The sequence below is a fragment of the Amphiura filiformis genome, chromosome 8 (genome assembly GCF_039555335.1).
Source record: "Amphiura filiformis chromosome 8, Afil_fr2py, whole genome shotgun sequence".
Classification (NCBI taxonomy): domain Eukaryota; kingdom Metazoa; phylum Echinodermata; class Ophiuroidea; order Amphilepidida; family Amphiuridae; genus Amphiura; species Amphiura filiformis.
The window spans coordinates 17,057,900-17,078,486 of NC_092635.1; the positions used below are offsets into that span (position 1 = coordinate 17,057,900).

At 38.6% G+C, this 20,587-nt stretch overlaps 1 protein-coding gene across 1 annotated transcript; it reads right to left on the minus strand.

The window, feature by feature from the left end:
- Positions 1-1,909: 1,909 nt before the first annotated feature.
- Positions 1,910-18,213, minus strand: LOC140158706 (solute carrier organic anion transporter family member 2A1-like). Its single transcript, XM_072181892.1, has 9 exons — positions 17,311-18,213; positions 15,134-15,490; positions 13,289-13,453; positions 6,319-6,565; positions 5,873-6,032; positions 4,411-4,592; positions 3,844-3,908; positions 2,889-3,091; positions 1,910-2,638 (listed from the first exon to the last, which is right to left on the minus strand). The coding sequence occupies exons 1-9, from the start codon at positions 18,014-18,016 to the stop codon at positions 2,582-2,584; spliced, it is 2,142 nt and encodes a 713-aa protein (XP_072037993.1). The 5' UTR covers positions 18,017-18,213; the 3' UTR covers positions 1,910-2,581.
- Positions 18,214-20,587: the final 2,374 nt, after the last annotated feature.

Sequence of the window (20,587 nt, forward strand, 5' to 3'; positions counted from 1 at the left end):
AAGAATATCAATAATATTGTTTTATTGTATTGTTCTAAAAACAAAACTTTACATTTTTTACATGGCAAAATTTTCACATAAAAACGTTACAAATGTATGCAAGGAGGCTTCTCCTCATGGTATAAAAATGCCCCAAACCCATGAGCTTCCGGGGGCTTAGCCCCCTGGACCCCCACCAAGGGCCTTAAAGCGGGCCCCTGGACCCCACGCCAGTTGTCGCTTAATCGCTCTATTTATTTATTAACTTGGGGGAAAATTTTGGAGCCTTGCCCACCCTGGCAAAGAAGTCTGGCTACGCCCCTGTCAAATTGCAACGGGATATGTATACATTAATTGGGCTCTAATCCTAATCCTTTAGTTAGCTCTAACTGGCAATAAAAGTCAAATTTTAATCTTTTTGCAATTTGAGGGAATATGGTCCAAAAACGTGCAATTTTGCATGTTTTCTTACAATTATAGTCACAAAATTGTAAGACTTGGCACAAGTCTGAGCATTCTTGAGTATAGGGTAAGAGTTAGCTCATAATTTTAATAATATATGTTTTTTTTTGCTTATTGGTTATGAAAAAGATTGGAAAATGTGTTTTCCAAAAATCAGAATGCATAACTTGAAATTAGTCTTCGTTCAAGTCTTTGGGCTTGATTGTCACAGAATACGAAAAAGGTCAAAACGCCCTAAAAGTGCATGTTTTTGGCCCTTATTTCTAAAAAAAAAAATTAAATTAAAGGAACTAACAACTGCAGTGTATATCTTGATTTTAATAAAAAGCATGGGCAAAAAGCAGAAAAGACACAAAGACAGAACAATTTGGAGTAATGAATTAAAGAGTTGACAGGAGTTATAGGAATTACTGGGTTTTTTTGCTATTTCGGTGTGCATGTTCTCATCATTAATGGTTTGGTAGACTGTCATGTAACATGGATGTAATCATGATCCTAAAAATGCCTTTCACGGTGACCCAAACTAATTACAAGACCTCTTCTGCACTGACGCTGGCCATTTAAACGGTTCCAATTTTCCCATTTAAACGTTGGTATTTTTAAACAGCAACGTATTTGAAAATAGGAAAAACAAACAACGAAAATACTTGTTGCACTTTCAACCATCATACGTATAAAAAAAGCAACAGATTAACAAGTTGAATTTATTTTTAAGAACTAGAATGAAATTAATTATTTAAACAAAGTTCATACACTCTTATGCTGGTTTCATACTTTCATGCCGCTTGCTGCAGAACATGCATGACGCATGAGTAGTACAGCCAAACGGACACAATCAAGGCTCATGATTGGCTGATACGTCATGCCGCTTGCCGCTGCGCAAGCAGCATACAAGTATGGCAGGGGCATTAGAGCGCGCGAACCAATCAGAGCAAACGTTAGAAAAATACAAACCATTATACTGATTAGAGGTTATTCATAACCTCATTAATAAATGCGATGTGTGCGATCCATTTAGTTATTTGTGAAAACGCGAACGCACATCGAGGTCATTAATATCTCATAATTGACCGCAAAATGCGTAATTGTTCCAATGTCGCACACAATTGACCCGCTGGCTGCCGTATTTGGATTGCGCGCTACCATATTTGCACACATTGTGATACGCACTTTCGTCATGTTTTAGCCTGATCGATTGTGGGAAAGGGAAGATGTAAAAATCATCTATTTTTATGAACTTTTGAGCAAAATTTTGTGTTATTTTGCAAGGTGAAGAGATTAAAGTGACGGTTATGAATGAGGTTAATAACTTTGCATCGGTAATATTATGTCGGGCATTGTGAAAAATCTAAACATTTTGCTTTGGACCTCGGAATCACCCTCGGGGCTACGCCCCTCGGGATATACCTCGGTTCCAAAGGCAAAATGTTTTGATTTTTCACAATGCCCTCCAAACTACTTACTTAATAACTGCGCATCGGTTATTTGGAGGGCATTGTGAAAAATCTAAACATTTTGCCTTTGGTACCGAGGTATATCCCGAGGGGCGTAGCCCCGATGGATATTCCGAGGTCCAAAGCAAAATGTTTAGATTTTTCACAATGCCCGACATATTACCGATGCAAAGTTATTAACCTCATTCATAGGCCTAACCATGATAACCGTCACTTCGATCTTTTAACTTACGCATTTATTAACCTATAATTATTTTACAAGAAATCTTCAGGATAAATAATATTAAGAACGCGTGAGTGACGTCAATTTGACGTCATTCTAGAGTTCCGATTGTTTACAACGACATCACGTGATATCTCAACGGTAATTCCGTTAATTATTTCTACCTGAGCTGCCTCTTACGCCCATAATACACCATAAAAATAAGTGCACTTAAAACGCCCAAATGTCAGTGGCGTATGTCTATATATAACTAAAAATAAATCCGGCTACTCTCGTTGCGACTATTACTGCTTTGTCATTAATCAAAACTAAAGCAGTATTGCGGTACTGCTTGATTGAGATATCACAACTGTATACCAATTTATTATTTCAGAATAATCACTATTTGAGGAAGTTAAAAAGCCTTAACAGCTTGCTTTTTCCAAAAGTTATGCGATTTTGAGGTTGCGGGCATTGTAAGTGTTTAGCTTTGTGTTCCATTCATACTCGACATTTCTTTTTGTTCCCCTCCTTCCTTTTCCTGTAGTAACGATAACATAAATAATGTAGAATTAAGAACAACAACAACAAAAACAAACATTAACAAAAACAACAACATCAAAAATGATGATGATGATGATGATGATGATGATGATGATGATGATGATGATGATGATGATGATAGCCCTGATTGATTATTATAAAAAGAATCTTTCTTGAAACAAAATAAATGTGCATCCGGATCAGGAATAATGTGCATCAGGGAGATTTTTTTCCTTCGAATTTCTTACCTTACTTGGTTTGATGAATACATAGAGTAATGCATAGCAGATTATAGAGAGAGTCTTGAGTACCACCTGTATACCTTGATACAGATATCTATAAGCCACGACATCGTATAACCAGCAACTACCACGATTACCACATGTATACTGCCATAAGATACAGGTAGAGTTGATAGCCAGACCAACAAGGATTGGCGCAGGGAAAAATGCTGCCGTAAAGAGAAGAGTTAAAACACATTCAGCACATTCTTCAAAAAAGACTCAATCATGAACGAACATGCCACATGCACTCTCAAAAATATTTAGTCATACGCTCGTACATTGAATAGGGCATCAACATTGCGAGGGACACTTAATAGATTCTATCAATATGACAAGAATATTTCAATGATCGATCACGAATCCAATTGGAATAGTTACTTGACCGGCGCTCATTGACGTTGAAAAAATAACAATCACCAGGACGGATTCGAACCGGTGACTTTCGGATCACTTTGTCATGTGATTGGAGCAGTAGATAACATAATACGTCATATGGATGGATCATTGTTCGTTGAATTAGAATAGCGGATTGCATTTGAACGGTATTTTTTCTCAAACAAAAATCGTGTCCAGACGGATGTCGAATTTGAGATGTCGACAATTCGAGCGGTAATGCGGAGCTTCTGGTCGCACTTGGTCGAGAGTCTGACACCTTAATTTTACAGCCCGTCTGAAGTTCTGATCACGGCTAACATGGTTAAAGAGAAATTAGTCAAAAGTGGTCAGAGTCATTACAGAGTAGAGGAAATGGGTGATTGTGAGCCACAAGATTTTATCTTTCCCGCAATAGAGGTTGTGCATATAACGTATCATACCGTAAATATGACGTACTATTCAAATGCATTTTACGGATTGATACGCGTGTTTTTAGTCACAACAGAATAATTGCAAAATGTTTGCATCTACCATGACTACTTACCAAAGCATTTGGTAATGACAGACTTGACTCCTAGAGCAATGGCCCTGTCATCTGCTTCCACCAACCTAAACAAAAATGATGTACAATGTGAAGCAGTATATTAATGCAACGTTGAAAATAGAATTTAAATTATAGTAGTATATTAGTAAATCTGACAAGATAACAGTTTTGATTTGATTCTGTTCACTGCCATGACTATATAATATATTCGCTATTATTAATCCATAAAAGCACAACAATCACTCTTCTGGCATTATTGACGATTCTGCACGTATAAAATGAATACGCGGACAATGTAGAAAATGCACGAAATTGGTAGATTTTACAATATAATACAGTCAAGGAAATTGAGCAGGAAAGTCCAACTATTATTAAATAACGATCTATTTGTGATGAAAACCAGACTTCTGTGATACGTGCAGCTCATACGTGCAGAATGTCCATTGAAATGAGTGTGAGATCGGTCGTACAAAAAAGATTTGCATATTTGATTGAAACAAACGCACGGAGTAACGACGGAGGACGTTGGCATTGACAGTATTGTAATGCGTCATGTGGTATATTTACCTGAAAGTTACAAACACTTTTGGGTTGAAGGTTAGAGACATCGTGAAAATTGCTACCAATGTTACTATTATAAACAGCACTAGCTGTTTATTGGTATTGCAGTTGCCTCGACAAAGCCCGGGTACTGCTTTCTTGTCAAGAAGATCACCATCAGAAGAAATGCAGGCACAATCAGAGTACACCTGAAAGGCAAAACAATGGTGATGTTAATCCGAATAACTCAAAACCTGGGCGAATTTCTCCATCACCAGCTCACCGGGTTTTGCCCCACGCGCCTACATGTACTACATGTACTACATCCATATTATCTTGTTCCGTTACCTCTACCATACAGTGATTACATTCATCATCATCTCAAAATATATAACTGAAGAACACCGGCGCAATGATACTGTAATTGATATCCTTGACGCACTCCTCGTCCATCTACACATTGGCACAAAGCTCAACAGATCTTCCCCGGTAGTTCTCCAAGTTATTCCCGTAAATCACGTCAATATTGTTAATATTCGCAGATTATAATAAGTTTCCATGGCTGTGGCACACTATTCTTTTTCCTTATTGTTTCAAAATAATAGCAAGCTTTCTCCAAAGTCTTCAAAGCAAACATATCGTTATGATTTTGGCAGAGTGTCGAATAGCGATTTTAAAATTATGTTACGCAGGAATTTTCTGGAGTTAGAGAAAAGGGATCAGACGACAAGAGTTAGAGGGTAGCATATCATCAACGGTAGAGGGAATTACTGAACGTGGCAGAGTGTCATCGCCCCGATATCTTCATGGCAGAAATCGCCATGGTAGGTTGAATCCACAGCCACACATGGCCATTTTGTTCCGACTTTTGAGACGCATAATGAGCCGAGGGACATCCCGACTAAGGCTACTGACAATAGCTCGGTAATTGATTTCTCTGTGTGTAAGTGAGCTTGTATACGCCATGTGGGGGTGTGCTCACACTACGCTGTGTGTGACCACTGTGTGTGTAATACGCCATGTGAGTGAGCGCTCACATCAGAAAATCAGAATATTTCTTTCAGTTTTTGAATTCAAGACGCACGCTTCTTTCTCAAGACGCTAGCTAACGACGATAATATCCGTTGAACATATATGTTCAAGTGCAAGGAACCAGACCTGGTTTCTTTATACGAAATCATTTACGGAAGATATTCATCATTTTCTACCCCGGTATCCAAAGATTTATCGTCTGAATATCAATCGTGCATAGCACATTCAGGTGTATCGATCCCGGTATTCATTTCGGTGTCTCTGGCTGTATAATGTAATTATTAATCGGGCGATGTCGGTGTGCGTGGTAAAGTTAGCTACAAATGGCTTGTTAAAGACGCAGTGCCGCACCGGCGTCTTATTCAAAGAGAATTCATGCGTAACATAAATTTTAAAAAAACCCAGAAGAATCGTTATTCAGCATTCTGTTAATATCACAACTTATCCCGAGGCTTACCTTAACGGTATCATTTGAGTTGAACTGCATACATCCAGCATGACAGGGTGATATATATGAAATATTATTGAATCCACAAACTGGCCGGAAGATTTCATCGGCACATTCGCAGTCAATGTTGCAGGTGCTCTCAGGCTGAAATGCATCTTTCTTCTGAGGTCTGATCAGTTTAATAAGATAAGAATGCAATGAATAATTACCACATCATCATATTACAGTTAATAAAATGAAGAATTGGCTAAGCATAACCAGAAGTGACGAAATAAACGAACGTATTGAGACAAAATTGATGCAAAGTGTAACCATGGTAACCAGGCTCTATCTGCATGATCCCTATCCATACTGTGTTTTTAAATTGGAATATTCAATTTACATGGACCAAAAAAGAAAAATGTTCAAAACATTTTAATCGCCAGCGAGTGGACTATCAATTCAGCCTTCCTTACCTCGGTGTCATTGATGTATAATCTGGTGCAGTAGTAATGAAGTCATCACCAATCGGATATGCAGTATTGATACCAGCTATGTCGGTATTCCCACAGCCAATAAATACTTGTGCCACCATAGACGTGAAACTGATACAATGACAGATGAGTATAAAGGCGGCACATTTCTTTTTATCCAGTTTAAATCGTCTGCATATTACCGCCGAGACTATCTGTGCGATAGTAATGCATGGCACCATTAGTCCACCTGAATTGTGAAAAGTGATATATAACATGTATAAGGCAATAAACATGAACACACTTGGTGAAGGCGAAGAGGAGTTGTGTCATGACACAGCGTTGACGTTAGTCACGGCTGTGTCTTTTTTCTTACAGGATCTTCTTTCTTCTTTCTTCTTACACAGCCGTGATATTAGTCACGGCTGTGTCTTTTTTCTTACACAGCCGTGACATTAGTCACGGCTGTGTCTTTTTTCTTACAGGTTCTTTCTTCTTCTTCTGTCGACCATTACATTTGCTCTAGCACTGACATGCTTACACCGATTTTTACCTAACTTCGTCACAACCATCACTAATCATGCCCCTACATGTCACATGAAATTCGTGGGGTCAAAGGTCACGTAAGGGTCACAGGGGTCAAAAACGTGATTTCAACTCAAAATGCTACTTCTCCCACAAATTTCGTAGGACAGTAACGCCACTTGCACACATGCATTGTTATTACCCAGTGTCTATAAATCATACACAGATTTGAGGTCAAAGGTCATTAAGGGGTCACTTCCGGTATAAAACCAATTTCCTTCAAAAATTTTTATTAGCTAAGAAAAACATAGGAGAGTGACGGTATGTGCACACATGAATTATATCAACCTAATGTATATGTGGGATTTTTTATTTGAGGTCAAAGGTCATTAAGGGGTCACTTCCGGTATAAAACGAAATAGCTTCAAAATGCTACTTCTCCCACAAATTACATAGGACGGTGACGCAACTTGCACATATGCATTGCTATTACCCAGTGTCTATGAATCATATACAGATTTGAGGTCAAAGGTCATTAAGGGGTCACTTCCGGTATAAAACCAAATTCCTTCAAAAAAATTTATAAGCTAAGAAAAACATTGGAGAGTGACGGTATGTGCACACATGAATTATGTTTACCTTATGTATATGTGGTATTTTTTTGTTTGAGGTCATTAAGGGGTCACTTCGGGTATAAAACGAAAAACCTTCAAAATGTTTTATTTGATAAGAAAAACATAGGACAGTAACGGTATGTTCGCACATGAATTGTGGTTACCCAATTCATATGTGGTATTTTTTTATTTGGGGTCAAATGTCATTAAGGGGTCACTTCCGGTCTGAGACGAAAAACCTTCAAAATGCCCCTTCTGCCACAAGTAACATAGCAAAGTGGTGCCACGTGCACCCCCATGCATTGACATTAGCCAATGTCTATGTGCGTTTTCATATATTTTGGGGTCAAAGGTCATTAGGGGTCACAACACGGCTGTGTTCGTGGGTTAGACCACAGCTAAGTCTAGTTACACAGCCGTGACATTAGTCACGGCTGTGTCTTTTTTCTTACAGGATCTTCTTTCTTCTAACGCCACTTGCACACATGCATTGTTATTACCCAATGTCTATAAATCATACACAGATTTGAGGTCAAAGGTCATTAAGGTGTCACTTCCGGTATAAAACCAAATTCCGTCAAAATTTTTTATTAGTTAAGAAAAACATAGGGGAGTGACGGTATGTGCACATGTGAATTATGTTAACCTAATGTATATGTGGTATTTTTTTGTTTGAGGTCAAAGGTCATTAAGGGGTCACTTCCGGTATAAAACGAAATACCTTCAAGATGCTACTTCGCCCACAAATTACATAGGACGGTGACGCAACTTGCACACATGCATTGCTATTACCCAGTGTCTATGAATCATACACAGATTTGAGGTCAAAGTTCATTAAGGGGTCACTTCCCGTATAAAACCAAATTCCTTCAAAAAATTTTATAAGCTAAGAAAAACATAGGAGAGTGACGGTATGTGCACACATGGATTATGTTTATCTTATGTATATGTGGTATTTTTTCGTTTGAGGTCAAAGGTCATTAAGGGGTCACTTCCGGTATAAAACGAAAAACCTTCAAAAAATTTTATTTGATAAGAAAAACATAGGAGAGTAACGGTATGTTCACACATGAATTATGGTTACCCAATTCATATGTGGTGTTTTTTTATTTGGGGTCAAATGTCATTAAGGGGTCACTTCCGGTCTGAGACGAAAACCTTCAAAATGCCCCTTCTGCCACAAGTAACATAGCAAAGTGGTGCCACGTGCACCCATGCATTGACATTAGCCAATGTCTATGGGCGTTTTCATATATTTTGGGGTCACAACACGGCTGTGTTCGTGGGTTAGACCACAGCAAAGTCTAGTTACACAGCCGTGACATTAGTACACAAATTACATGGGACGGTGACGCAACGTACACACATGCATTGCTATTACCTAGTGTCTATGAATCATACACAGATTTGAAGTCAAAGGTCATTAAGGGGTCACTTCCGGTATAAAACCAAATTCCTTCAAAAAAATTTATAAGCTAAGAAAAACATAGGAGATTGACGGTATGTGCACACATGAATTATGTTTGCCTAATGTATATGTGGTATTTTTTTTGTTTGAGATCAAAGGTCATTAAGGGGTCATTTCCGGTCCAAGACAAAAAACATTCAAAATGTCCCTTCTGTCACAAATAACATGGCAGAGTGATACTATGTGCACACATGCATTGATATAAGGCAATGCCTGTAGGGTTTTCATATATTTTGGGGTCAAAGGTCATTAAGGGGTCACAACACGGCTGTGTTCGTGGTCTTAGACCACAGCTAAGTCTAGTTCTTTCTTCTTCTGCCGACCATTACATTTGCTCTAGCATTTACATGCATGCATCGATTTTGACCTAACTTGGTCACAATCATCACTGACCATGCCCCTACATGTCACATGAAATTCGTGGGGTCAAAGGTCACGTAGGGGTCATAGGGGTCAAAAACGGGATTTCAACTCAAAATGCTACTTCTCCCACAAATTTCGCAGGACAGTAACGCCACTTGTACACATGCATTGTTATTACCCAGTGTCTATAAATCATACACAGATTTGAGGTCAAAGGTCATTAAGGGGTCACTTCTGGTATAAAACCAAATTCCTTCAAAAATTTTTATTAGCTAAGAAAAACATAGGAGAGTGACGGTATGTTCAAACATGAATTGTGTCTATCCAATGTATATGTGGTATTTTTTTGTTTGAGGTCAAAGGTCATTAAGGGGTCACTTCTGGTATAAAACGAAATAGCTTCAAAATGCTACTGCTCCCACAAATTATGTAGGATGGTGATGCAACTTGGACACATGCATTGCTATTACACAGTGTCTATGAATCATACACAGATTTGAGGTCAAAGGTCATTAAGGGGTCACTTCCGGTATAAAACCAAATTCCTTCAAAAATTTTTATTAGCTGAGAAAAACATAGGAGAGTGACGGTATGTGCACACATAAATTATGTTTACCTAATGTATATGTGGTATTTTTTGTTTGAGGTCAAAGGTCATTAAGGGGTAACTTCCGGTATAAAACCAAATTCCTTCAAAAAATGTATTAGCTAAGAAAAACATAGGAGAGTGACGGTATGTGCACACATAAATTATGTTTACCTAATGTATATGTGGTATTTTTTTGTTTGAGGTCAAAGGTCATTAAGGGGTCACTTCCGGTATAAAACCAAATTCCTTCAAAAAATTTTATTAGCTAAGAAAAACATAGGAGAGTGGCGGTATGTGCACACATGAATTATGTTTACCTAATGTATATGTGGTGTTTTTTATTTGGGGTCAAAGGTCATTAAGGGATCACTTCCGGTCCAAGACAAAAAACATTCAAAATGTCCCTTCTTTCACAAATAACATGGCAGAGTGATACTATGTGCACACAAGCATTGACATAAGGCAATGCCTGTGGGGTTTTCGTAGATTTTGGGGTCATAGGTCATTAAGGGGTCACAACACGGCTGTGTGCGTGGTCTTAGACCACAGCTAAGTCTAGTTCTTCTTCTTTCTTCTTCTTCTGTCGACCATTACATTTGCTCTAGCACTGACATGCTTACACCGATTTTGACCTAACTTGGTCAGAACCATCACTGACCATGCCCCTACATGTCACATGAAACTCGTGGGGTCAAAGGTCACGTAGGGGTCACAGAGGTCAAAAACGTGATTTCAACTCAAAATGCTACTTCTCCCACAAATTTCGCAGGACAGTAACGCCACTTGCACACATGCATTGTTATTATCCAGTGTCTATAAATCATACACAGATTTGAGGTCAAAGGTCATTAAGGGGTCATTTCCGGTATAAAACCAAATTTCTTTAAAAAAATTTATTAGCTAAGAAAAACATAGGTGAGTAATGGTATGTGCACACATGAATTATGTTAATCTAATGTATATGTGGTATTTTTTTATTGGGGGTCAAAGGTCATTAAGGGGTCACTTCCGGTATAAAACGAAATACCTTCAAAATGCTACTTCTCCCACAAATTACATAGGACGGTGACGCAACTTGCACACATGCAACCAGTGTCTATTAATCATACAAAGATTTGAGGTCAAAGGTCATTAAGGGGTCACTTCCGGTATAAAACCAAATTCCTTCAAAAAAAATTTATGAGCTAAGAAAATTAGGAGAGTGACGGTATGTGCACACATGAATTATGTTTACCTAATGTATATGTGGTATTTTTTTATTTGGGGTCAAAGGTCATCAAGGGATCACTTCCGGTCCAAGACAAAAAACATTCAAAATGTCCCTTCTGTCACAAATAACATGGCAGAGTGATACTATGTGCACACATGTATTGACATAAGGCAATGCCTGTGGGGTTTTCGTAGATTTTGACCTAACTTGGTAACAATCATCAATGACCATGACCCTTCATGTCACGTGAAATTCGTGGGGTCAAATGTCAAGTAGGGGTCACAGGGGTCAAAAACGTGATTTCAACTCAAAATGCTACTTCTCCCACAAATTTCGTAGGACAGTAACGCCACTTGCATACATGCATTGTTATTACCCAATGTCTGTAAATCATACACAGATTTGAGGTGAAAGGTCATTAAGGGGTCACACGGTAAAAAACGAAATTCCTTCAATTTTTTTTCTCAGCTAAGAAAAACATAGGAGAGTGACGGTATGTGCACACATGAATTATGTTTACCTAATGTATATGTGGTATTTTTTATTTGGGGTCAAATGTCATTAAGGGGTCACTTCCGGTATAAAACGAAACACCTTCAAAATGCTACTTCTCCCACAAATTACATAGGACGGTGACGAAACTTGCACACATGCATTGCTATTACCCAGTGTATATAAATCATACACAGATTTGAGATCAAAGGTCATTAAGGGGTCACTTCCGGTATAAAACCAAATTCCTTCAAAAAAATTGTATTAGCTAAGAAAAACATAGGAGGGTGCCGGTATGTACACACAAGAATTATGCTTACATAATGTATATGTGGTATTTTTTTATTTGGGGTCAAAGGTCATTAAGGGGTCACTTCTGGTATAAAACGAAATACCTTCAAAATATTTTATCAGCCAAGAAAAACATAGCACAGTGACGGTATATTCACACATGAATTGATGTTACCCAGTGTATACGTGGTATTTTTTTCATTTGGGGTCAAAGGTCATTAAGGGGTCACTTCTGGTCCAAGACGAAACACATTCAAAATGTCCCTTCTGTCACAAATAACATGGCACAGTGATACTATATGCACACACGCATTGACATAAGCCAATGCCTATGGGGATTTCGTAGATTTTGGGGTCAAAGGTCATTAAGAGGTCACAACACGGCTGTGTTTGTGGTCTTAGACCACAACTAAGTCTAGTTTCTTCTTCTGTCGACCATTACATTTGCTCTAGCACTCACATGCTGACATCGATTTTGACCTAACTTGGTCACAATGATCATTGACCGTGCCCCAACATGTCACATGAAACTTGTGGGGTCAAAGGTCACGGAGGGGTCACAGGGGTCAAAAACATGATTTCAACTCAAAATGCTACTTCTCCCACAAATTTCGCAGGACAGTAACGTCACTTGCACACATGCATTGTTATCACCCAGTGTCTATAAATCACACACAGATTGGAGGTCAAAGGTCATTAAGGGGTCACTTCCGGTATAAAACCAAATTCCTTCAAAAATTTTTATTAGCTAAGAAAAACATAGGAGAGTGACGATATGTGCACATATGAATTATGTTAACCTAATGTATATGTGGTATTTTTTGTTTGAGGTCAAAGGTCATTAAGGGGTCACTTCCGGTATAAAACGAAATACCTTCAAAATGCTACTTCTCCCACAAATTACATAGGACGGTGACGCAACTTGCACACATGCATTGCTATTACCCAGTGTCTATGAATCATACACAGATTTGAGGTCAAATGTCATTAAGGGGTCACTTCCGGTATAAAACCAAATTCCTTCAAAAAATTTTATAAGCTAAGAAAAACATAGGAGAGTGACGGTATGTGCACACATGAATTATGTTTACCTTATGTATATAGTATTTTTTTGTTTGAGGTCAAAGGTCATTAAGGGGTCACTTCCGGTATAAAACGAAAAACCTTCAAATTTTTTTATTTGATAAGAAAAACATAGGACAGTAACGGTATGTTCACACATGAATTATAGTTACCCAATTCATATGTGGTATTTTTTTATTTGGGGTCAAATGTCATTAAGGGGTCACTTCCGGTCTGAGACGAAAAACCTTCAAAATGCCCCTTCTGCCACAAAGTGGTGCCACGTGCACCCATGCATTGACATTAGCCAATGTCTATGGGCGTTACTCACCCATTAACATAGCAGCGGGTATACTCACCCATTAACATAGCAGCGGTTGCTGGACTTATCCTAAACTGAGTCTGCAGATATTTCAAATTAAATGCAGCTCCAGAAGATCCTATTGCCGTTTCAGCTGTTGCACCGAAACACATCAACATCAGAGGACCATTGCAGAGTAGTCGCTTGATTGCAAAAAGTAAATCTACGTTAAAGAAAAAATATGTGACGCGAATAAACCAAAATGTTCCGATTTATTATATAAAGGAAACGAATATGCTCCAGTGACAAAATTTTTCATTTCCTGTGGTTGTTAGCGGGTTTGGGTGGATTGGGTGGGGGACGGGGGGGGGGGGGGGGGGGGTTGAGTAACCCCACGTCATAATCTGGATACAGAAAACACGTCAGTGCTCAGTTTCATAACTGGGTTGTTTCTGCGTTATTTGGCGTCACTGATATCTCAAATTAAGGAAAACATCCTTGCAGTCATGGTCGCCTGACTTTGGCCATAAGGTCACGAGTCATGAACTGACTTATTTCTAGAATCTCTACATACAGGTGTATTTATAGTGCTGACTAATACACTAAGCCAAAAAAGAAACTTAAAATTTTTCACAAGGTCATATCTTAAAATCCTCTCCATAAAAATGAACAAAAATTGCACACAGGATTACTTCAATACTCTACTCTAAATACTGGTCATTAACCAAACAGTTGTCCAACTGACACAACAGCAAAATGCACTGACATGCAACACCTTCCTAGACCACATTCACAGCGCAACAGATTTCTTTGGCTGGGTTCCAATTATCCGCCTGTACATGAACAAAAATTACACACTGGATTACTTCAATACTCTACTCTAAAACATGTCAGTAACTAAGCAGTTGTCCATATGACACAACAGTAAAATGCACTGACACGGAACAGCTTCCGGGATCACATTCACAGGCGAATAATTGGAACCCAGCCAAAGAAATCTGAATGTGGTCCAGGAAGGTGTTGCATGTCAGTGCATTTTGCTGTTGTGTCAGTTGGACAACTGCATAGTTAGTGACATGTGTTTAGAGTAGAGTATTGAGGCAATCCTGTGTGTAATTTTGGTTAATTTTGATAGACAGGATTTTAAGATATGACCTTGTGAAAAATTATAAGTTTCTTTTTTGGCTTAGTGTATGTCACAAAACGAACTTAGCATCTTTTTTTCCGTTGCTAGTCTTTGGCAGGAATGCCCATGTTGTCTTGTTAGTCGGATCACAAGCACTCGCGTCATGGGGGGGGTGCAGTAGGACTTTTGTGGTTTCTTTCAACGCAGAACCAATTTCAACTTTTTTTGCTTAGAAAAAATGGGATCTTTTGTGATTTGTTTATTCCAAAAAGGGCCGATTTTCAACGTTTTACAGAAAAATATCATCTGACTCCATTACATCAGTTTTGAGGACGCCACCCCCGGGGTTGACCCTGTCCACTGACCTGCTGACTTGTTGGGGGCTGATGCAAAAAGGAGGGGGGGGGGCTGAAAAGTTTTGACCCTCCTAAGGGGGGGGGGCTGAAAAATGACCACAAATTTTCCTGGGAAAATTGAGTTTATAATTGCTTTTTTATGGGGTTGACCCATAATTTTCATGTCAAAAAAAAGGGGGGGGGCTGAAATTTTTGAGGTCTGAAAAGAGGGGAGGGCGAAAAATTTTCGCGATAAAAATATTTTGCGTCAGGCCCCCCCCCCCAACAAGTGTTTGTGAACGGTCCCTTACCACGGTGCTTATTACAAAATATATTATAAATTATCCGGAAAATATATGTATTTGAACGTCACTGCCACCTTGTACATTTCTTTAGGGTTATAGTGTAAAACTTATTAGTTATAGTTAATGGTAGTAGGTACCTTTGATTATATGTATGATTCCACCCGAGGCATCACGGATTATGCTTCCCTTTGTCATTGGAAGTGTTTTCATATCATCTTCGTCTTGGTCGTCTTTCTTCTCCTCGTCTTTGTCGTCAGACACCTTCCGTCTCATCACTTTGGGGTAGAAAAACATCGGCACGGCGGCAATGATGAGGAGCACACTGAAGAATGGGAACCCCAGCCACCACGCTCCAATCCAACGAGGATCATTTTGATGGAGATTCGGAATCAAATGGGCGGGCACACGATCAAAATCAACATACAGAGCAGTTGCCGTAGATGTGAGGAAAAATCCTCCAATGGGTCCAATTGTTATGGCTATGAACATAAAGGCTGTGAAAGAAATAGAAAAGTAATTGAAAAAGTGCTATGCATCCTCGTTAATGTAGAAATGTAGAAAAAGGGTCGGATTTTGAGCACTGATATTCCGCTGATTACACCAAATCCGCGTAACTTACTAGTTTACAATGGTTTAGTAGCTTACTCTTTTAGTAGCTACTCCGCAAATGCCGAGTATCTTACTAAACTAGTATTTTTGGGACTTGCTCTGAAGCGTAACTGGCGAGTAACTACTTCTTTAAGTCGTGTTCACACGGTCGGACTTAAGTCACTTATTACCGGTAATAAGTCACTTATGCCAGAGTGTGTGAACACGACTTTAGAGTCTTGGTTAATGGAGCAGAATATCCAAATCAGCACCTTTAATATCACGTTTTTAATCACGCGGCAGGTGTATATATTTTTGAATAGAACATGTCATATTAATAATATGAATATTAAATAAAATAAACAGCAGGAAATACAATAGCCCATTTTTGAATAATGGCCATTATTTAAAAGGGGTTATTACGTTTTTGAGATGTTTATTAGCCAGAAAGCCTCAACTCTGAGGCGTGGCTGAACCGATCCAATTTTATATCACAATACAGTCCAAACAGATGGCACGGTTTAACAGGATTAACCTCCATACCACTAAGATTAGGTTAACAATATGCTGAATTACTGGATCTTTACACTAATCTATCTCTTACTAAAGTACTAGTTACAGAACTATAGATAATTGAAAGGTCATTGGCTTGTATTATCTTATAAAGAGATTATTAAAACACATTCCACCCACCATTGACAATATTGAAAGTGTAATACATAACTCACAGATAATAGATTTCAGTTAGCACCAGAAAGAGCTAATTCAGTACTTAAAGGAATACTAAAGCATGAAGTTGAAGTAGATTTTAAACTTCATTTCGCAAACTCTCTAAGGGGCTGTGCAATAATTATGAGCCCTGGAGGGAGGGTCAAATTAGGGGGGGGGGGCAAGAAATCTTTGGCAAGCCAAAAGGGGAGGGGGCAATTTTGGCAAGCCGAGGGGGGGCGATTTTTGGCACACATTTATGAGGTGCCTTTTAAATAAAACGCTCTAAAAATGATTAGGAAAACAGTACGGAAACGCTTTAATATGCAAATTTTACTGCTCGCTGCGCTCGCAACATATATATAGACCATTAATTTGCAGCTTTGCAGATTGGGATCCAAAAACTTTTGCATCTACAAAGTGGTGGTGGGGGGGGCAAAGATATTTTTGCAGGCCGAGAGGGGGCGGCAAGGGATTTTGACGGGCCCTTTGGAATGGGGGGGGGGGATAATTATTGCACAGCCCATAATCATGCAAATCTAAGGAAAGCGATCAGTTGTTTTCCATTAAAAATATTTCAAATTCTAGGCATATGCTAAATATTAAAAGTAAAATTTGATCTTCAGTTGGTGCTTCATCATCAGTATGACCACGGCCAGGGGTGAAAGCACTATTTGCATAATATACCCATTGTTTTATCAATCTATCATCTTCAACTATATCATAACAGAATAAGATTTTTTTTCTTACTACATGTAGTATATTGATATGTTGCATTTCAGGTGCAAGTTTAATTGGTTTTGTATATGGGTAATGGGGAAGGAAAACGTATTATGTTTTGGTATCTAAATAATTTGACGAATTTAATAAGCTTTAATAGTTCATTCCATACATATATTTTTCTTCGGCCAATCCTTGTGAAAGATATGACAGGTCAAAATGGTATCGAGACTTTTGGGACACCCTGTACATAGAATTATCAGGTAAGTTGATCAAATCAACAAAACAACTTGCTCACCTGTGTAAGATGTAAACTTATGTCTCTTCACTGCATCATCAATGTAAGACAATGTGAGAGGAAATAAAGGTGCTCCTCCACATCCCCAAATAATCTGACCAATTACAATCCATTTAACTGGTCCCATTCCATCATTTGTCGATTCCTTCTGGCATTTATTGGAAGTGGTTGAATTTTGGCCACTTGCTACTTTGTCGTCAAGTTCACAAACACCTGACATCTGACGGCTTCTTCCACCTGCTGTTCCTCCCGAGATAAGACTTTGAGGATCTATCGGATCTGAGAGCCAATGTGGCAAGGAGCAGACGAAGAGACCTACAGCGATTAAAAGTGCTCCACAAGCAATCAATCTTGGGCGGTGAGATTTCTGACCAAAATGTGTGACCAAAAGAATCAAACATAGCATCGATACATCGTTGATAATAGTCAGTGCGCCTACTTCAGATGAAGATAGCTGGAATTGACGCTCTAAGGTGGTCAATATTCCATTGAAGTAAAACAGGGCACAAAAGTTAATCGCTATAAGTAAGCCAGCATGACCAGTGAATATAACTGGATGTGAAAGGCGCTGTAAGAAAGCTGGCTTACACGGCCCGCATCCACAGGTATCCGACGAAGTACCTACCTCACCGTTTTCCATGTCTGTGGGAATGTCATTTAATGAGGAATACTGAACCTCGGCGTTGTTATTCTGGCGTCCAGCCATGGTCCTTTATTTTGATTGTCAACTTATTAAAATAAATACAACTTTCTACAAGTTTCTGGTAGTTTAGTGTCAACACGATCATGAACAGCACAGCGACAAGACCAGCTATATATATAATGTGGTACGTGCATGGATCATGAGCAAATAAGTTTCTGGTAGTCAACACGATCATGAACAGCACAGCGACAAAACCAGCTATAACACTTATTACGGTACGTGCATATGGGTCATGAGCATTACAGTGCGATGCCCTGGATCGATGCACACGACATTTGCACAATAGTTTTCTAGTTAGGCATGCTCTGAGTAATTGTTAGAGCATCGCAAACTAAGTAAACGAATAGTCTTTGTCTCGGTTCTTTTTAATTATTATTTTTCAAGACACTTGAAATACTTGCGACCTTTAGCAAGTTAGGGACGCACCAGTAGACTTCAAGGGGGGGGTTAGGAAGTTGGGGTCGGAGAAAAAATTTCGCCGGCAAATACTGCTAAGTTGTATTTTTTTCGCCAAGTTTGCGGCAAGTTTTTTTTTTATTTCATGCATTTATCATGTTTATACATAGTTAGGTGGGGAAAGGTTTTTTTTAGTGTTGGTGGGGAAATTCTTTTGCTCATGTAGTGAGGGAAGTTTTTTTTTCAAAACTTCCTAACCCCCTTGAAATCTAAAGGTGCGTCCCTTAAGCGGACGACGTGCCAGGCTAGTATACTTAAGGATATGACAACATTATTCACGGGTTTCTTTTACAACGCAAATCTAGTGACGAATCCCAGTTTATTTTTACATCAGTGGCATTCATCTATCCGATGGTGCATCCAAGGCATTAAATATACAAACAAAACTTTCTTAAACAATTCAAACAAAATCAAAGCTCGACAAGCAGAAGGTACACATAACTATAAAGTGAGAAAGAAAGTGCGAGAGGGAGAGGAGGGATGGTTGGAGAGAGGAAGAGATGGCGGAGGGGAAAAGGGTGAGAAGGAGGAGACGAAAAGCAAAACTTGATCAAAGGTTGCAAAAAAGATAATTACATGTCATATACTTAGGATGGTCAGAATCTGAATTGTACCACCCATAGAAAAATAATCAACAAACAAAAACACTTTAACTGGCAAAAGCAACCTACCTTGGTTTGCCATCGGACTTGATGTATTTTTCTAACCTATTTCTTCGTTATCCTTAAAGTTCCTAGTACACAAATTTTGTTTTTCCCAGAATAAAATATTGTTCCATGGTTGGGGGGAAAGGTCATTAAACTTTACATGGGGTCAAATTTCAAACTTCATAAAATTGTGTCGAAAACATTTGTAATGTATTCCTCTGGTCATAAGGATTCAGAAAATGTATAGTTTTGCCTATCGAGGATGCACCGTTCTTGAGTTATTACCAAAAAAAGGTCAAGCGTTGACCTCGATTGAGGTTCAAAATTATAAACTTGCTCCGATGATTTCTTTCAATTTTTCTAACGTTGTTTACAAGTTTTCCACATCGTCCAAGAAAACTAATGCAGTGTAACATTTTGGCCTCGGGTTACAATGACAACGGTGTAACATCGGACTCACAATGCAATATGCGGATTTAGGGTTTCTCCACCGGAAGTCAACTTGTGTCAAAATTCATTCCCACAAAGAAATAGGGGTATTGCATAACAATGCAGTTCGAAGGTTAATCTATCTGTTTTGTTATGCGATACGTCTATTTCATTGTGGGAAGGAATTTCGGCACAAGTTGACTTCCGGTAGAGAAGCCCTAAATCCACGTATTGCGGTGAAGGTGTAAATATTAGCAAGTATACCTCGAACTTGCACCTACAGTGTGATATCAACATCTATCGTATACGAAAACTCTGAAATATTTGTAAAATTACAAGTAGGTCTATCTGTAAAATTAGTGCACATCTGGATCCCGGGATCTGGATACGAAATTAGGGGTATTAGGGTATTAGGGGTACCTATTAGGTCAAATAAAAAAAATAAACATGTTTCACGCCCCTCCCGCTTCATTTTTTGAGGTTTCTTCATTTATATTTTTATTTTTTGAAATTCAGTTGCAACTTATCAAAAAATATGTCTAGGAAGTAGAGATGCTTTCTATAGCCTTTTTAATATACAAGAAACACTTTTGGAAGGTTTTGTGATAATTTGAGGGTGCTACCTCTCACAACAACAAATAAAAAGAGGCCTCCTCCTCTTTCCAGGCATAATTATTGTATACGCTAAAACAGCTCTAATTATGGGTATTTACACCGATTTTATAAAAAAAAATAGAATATAAAAAGTCTCCTCTTCCTCCTTTAAAAAAAAAAAAACCCGGACGGGAAACATGTTTTTCATTTTACTTTGCCATATACTAAACCTTTGGTAAACTTACCAATTAGGACAGTGTAAAGGTGAGAATTGGCAAAGCTATTCGTGAACTTGCACCGACATTTTCTAAAATCGCACTCTGTCATTTATTTGGACATATGACTTGCATTGTACTAATCAAATAATGGGATATACCCTTGCACAGCCTACATGTACAACTTCCTGCAAGGCCAATTATTCAATGACCCGATTTTGCTGGAGGACAAA

Bases quoted from the DNA above. Each gene is read 5' to 3' on its own strand.
- LOC140158706 (XM_072181892.1), bottom strand. From the start codon at position 18,016: ATGGCTGGACGCCAGAATAACAACGCCGAGGTTCAGTATTCCTCATTA. The intron at 6,033-6,318 runs GTAAGGAAGGCT...TAAACTGATCAG, and splicing joins TATACATCAATGACACCGAG to ACCTCAGAAGAAAGATGCAT. The intron at 3,909-4,410 runs GTAAATATACCA...ATTTTTGTTTAG, and splicing joins AAAGTGTTTGTAACTTTCAG to GTTGGTGGAAGCAGATGACA.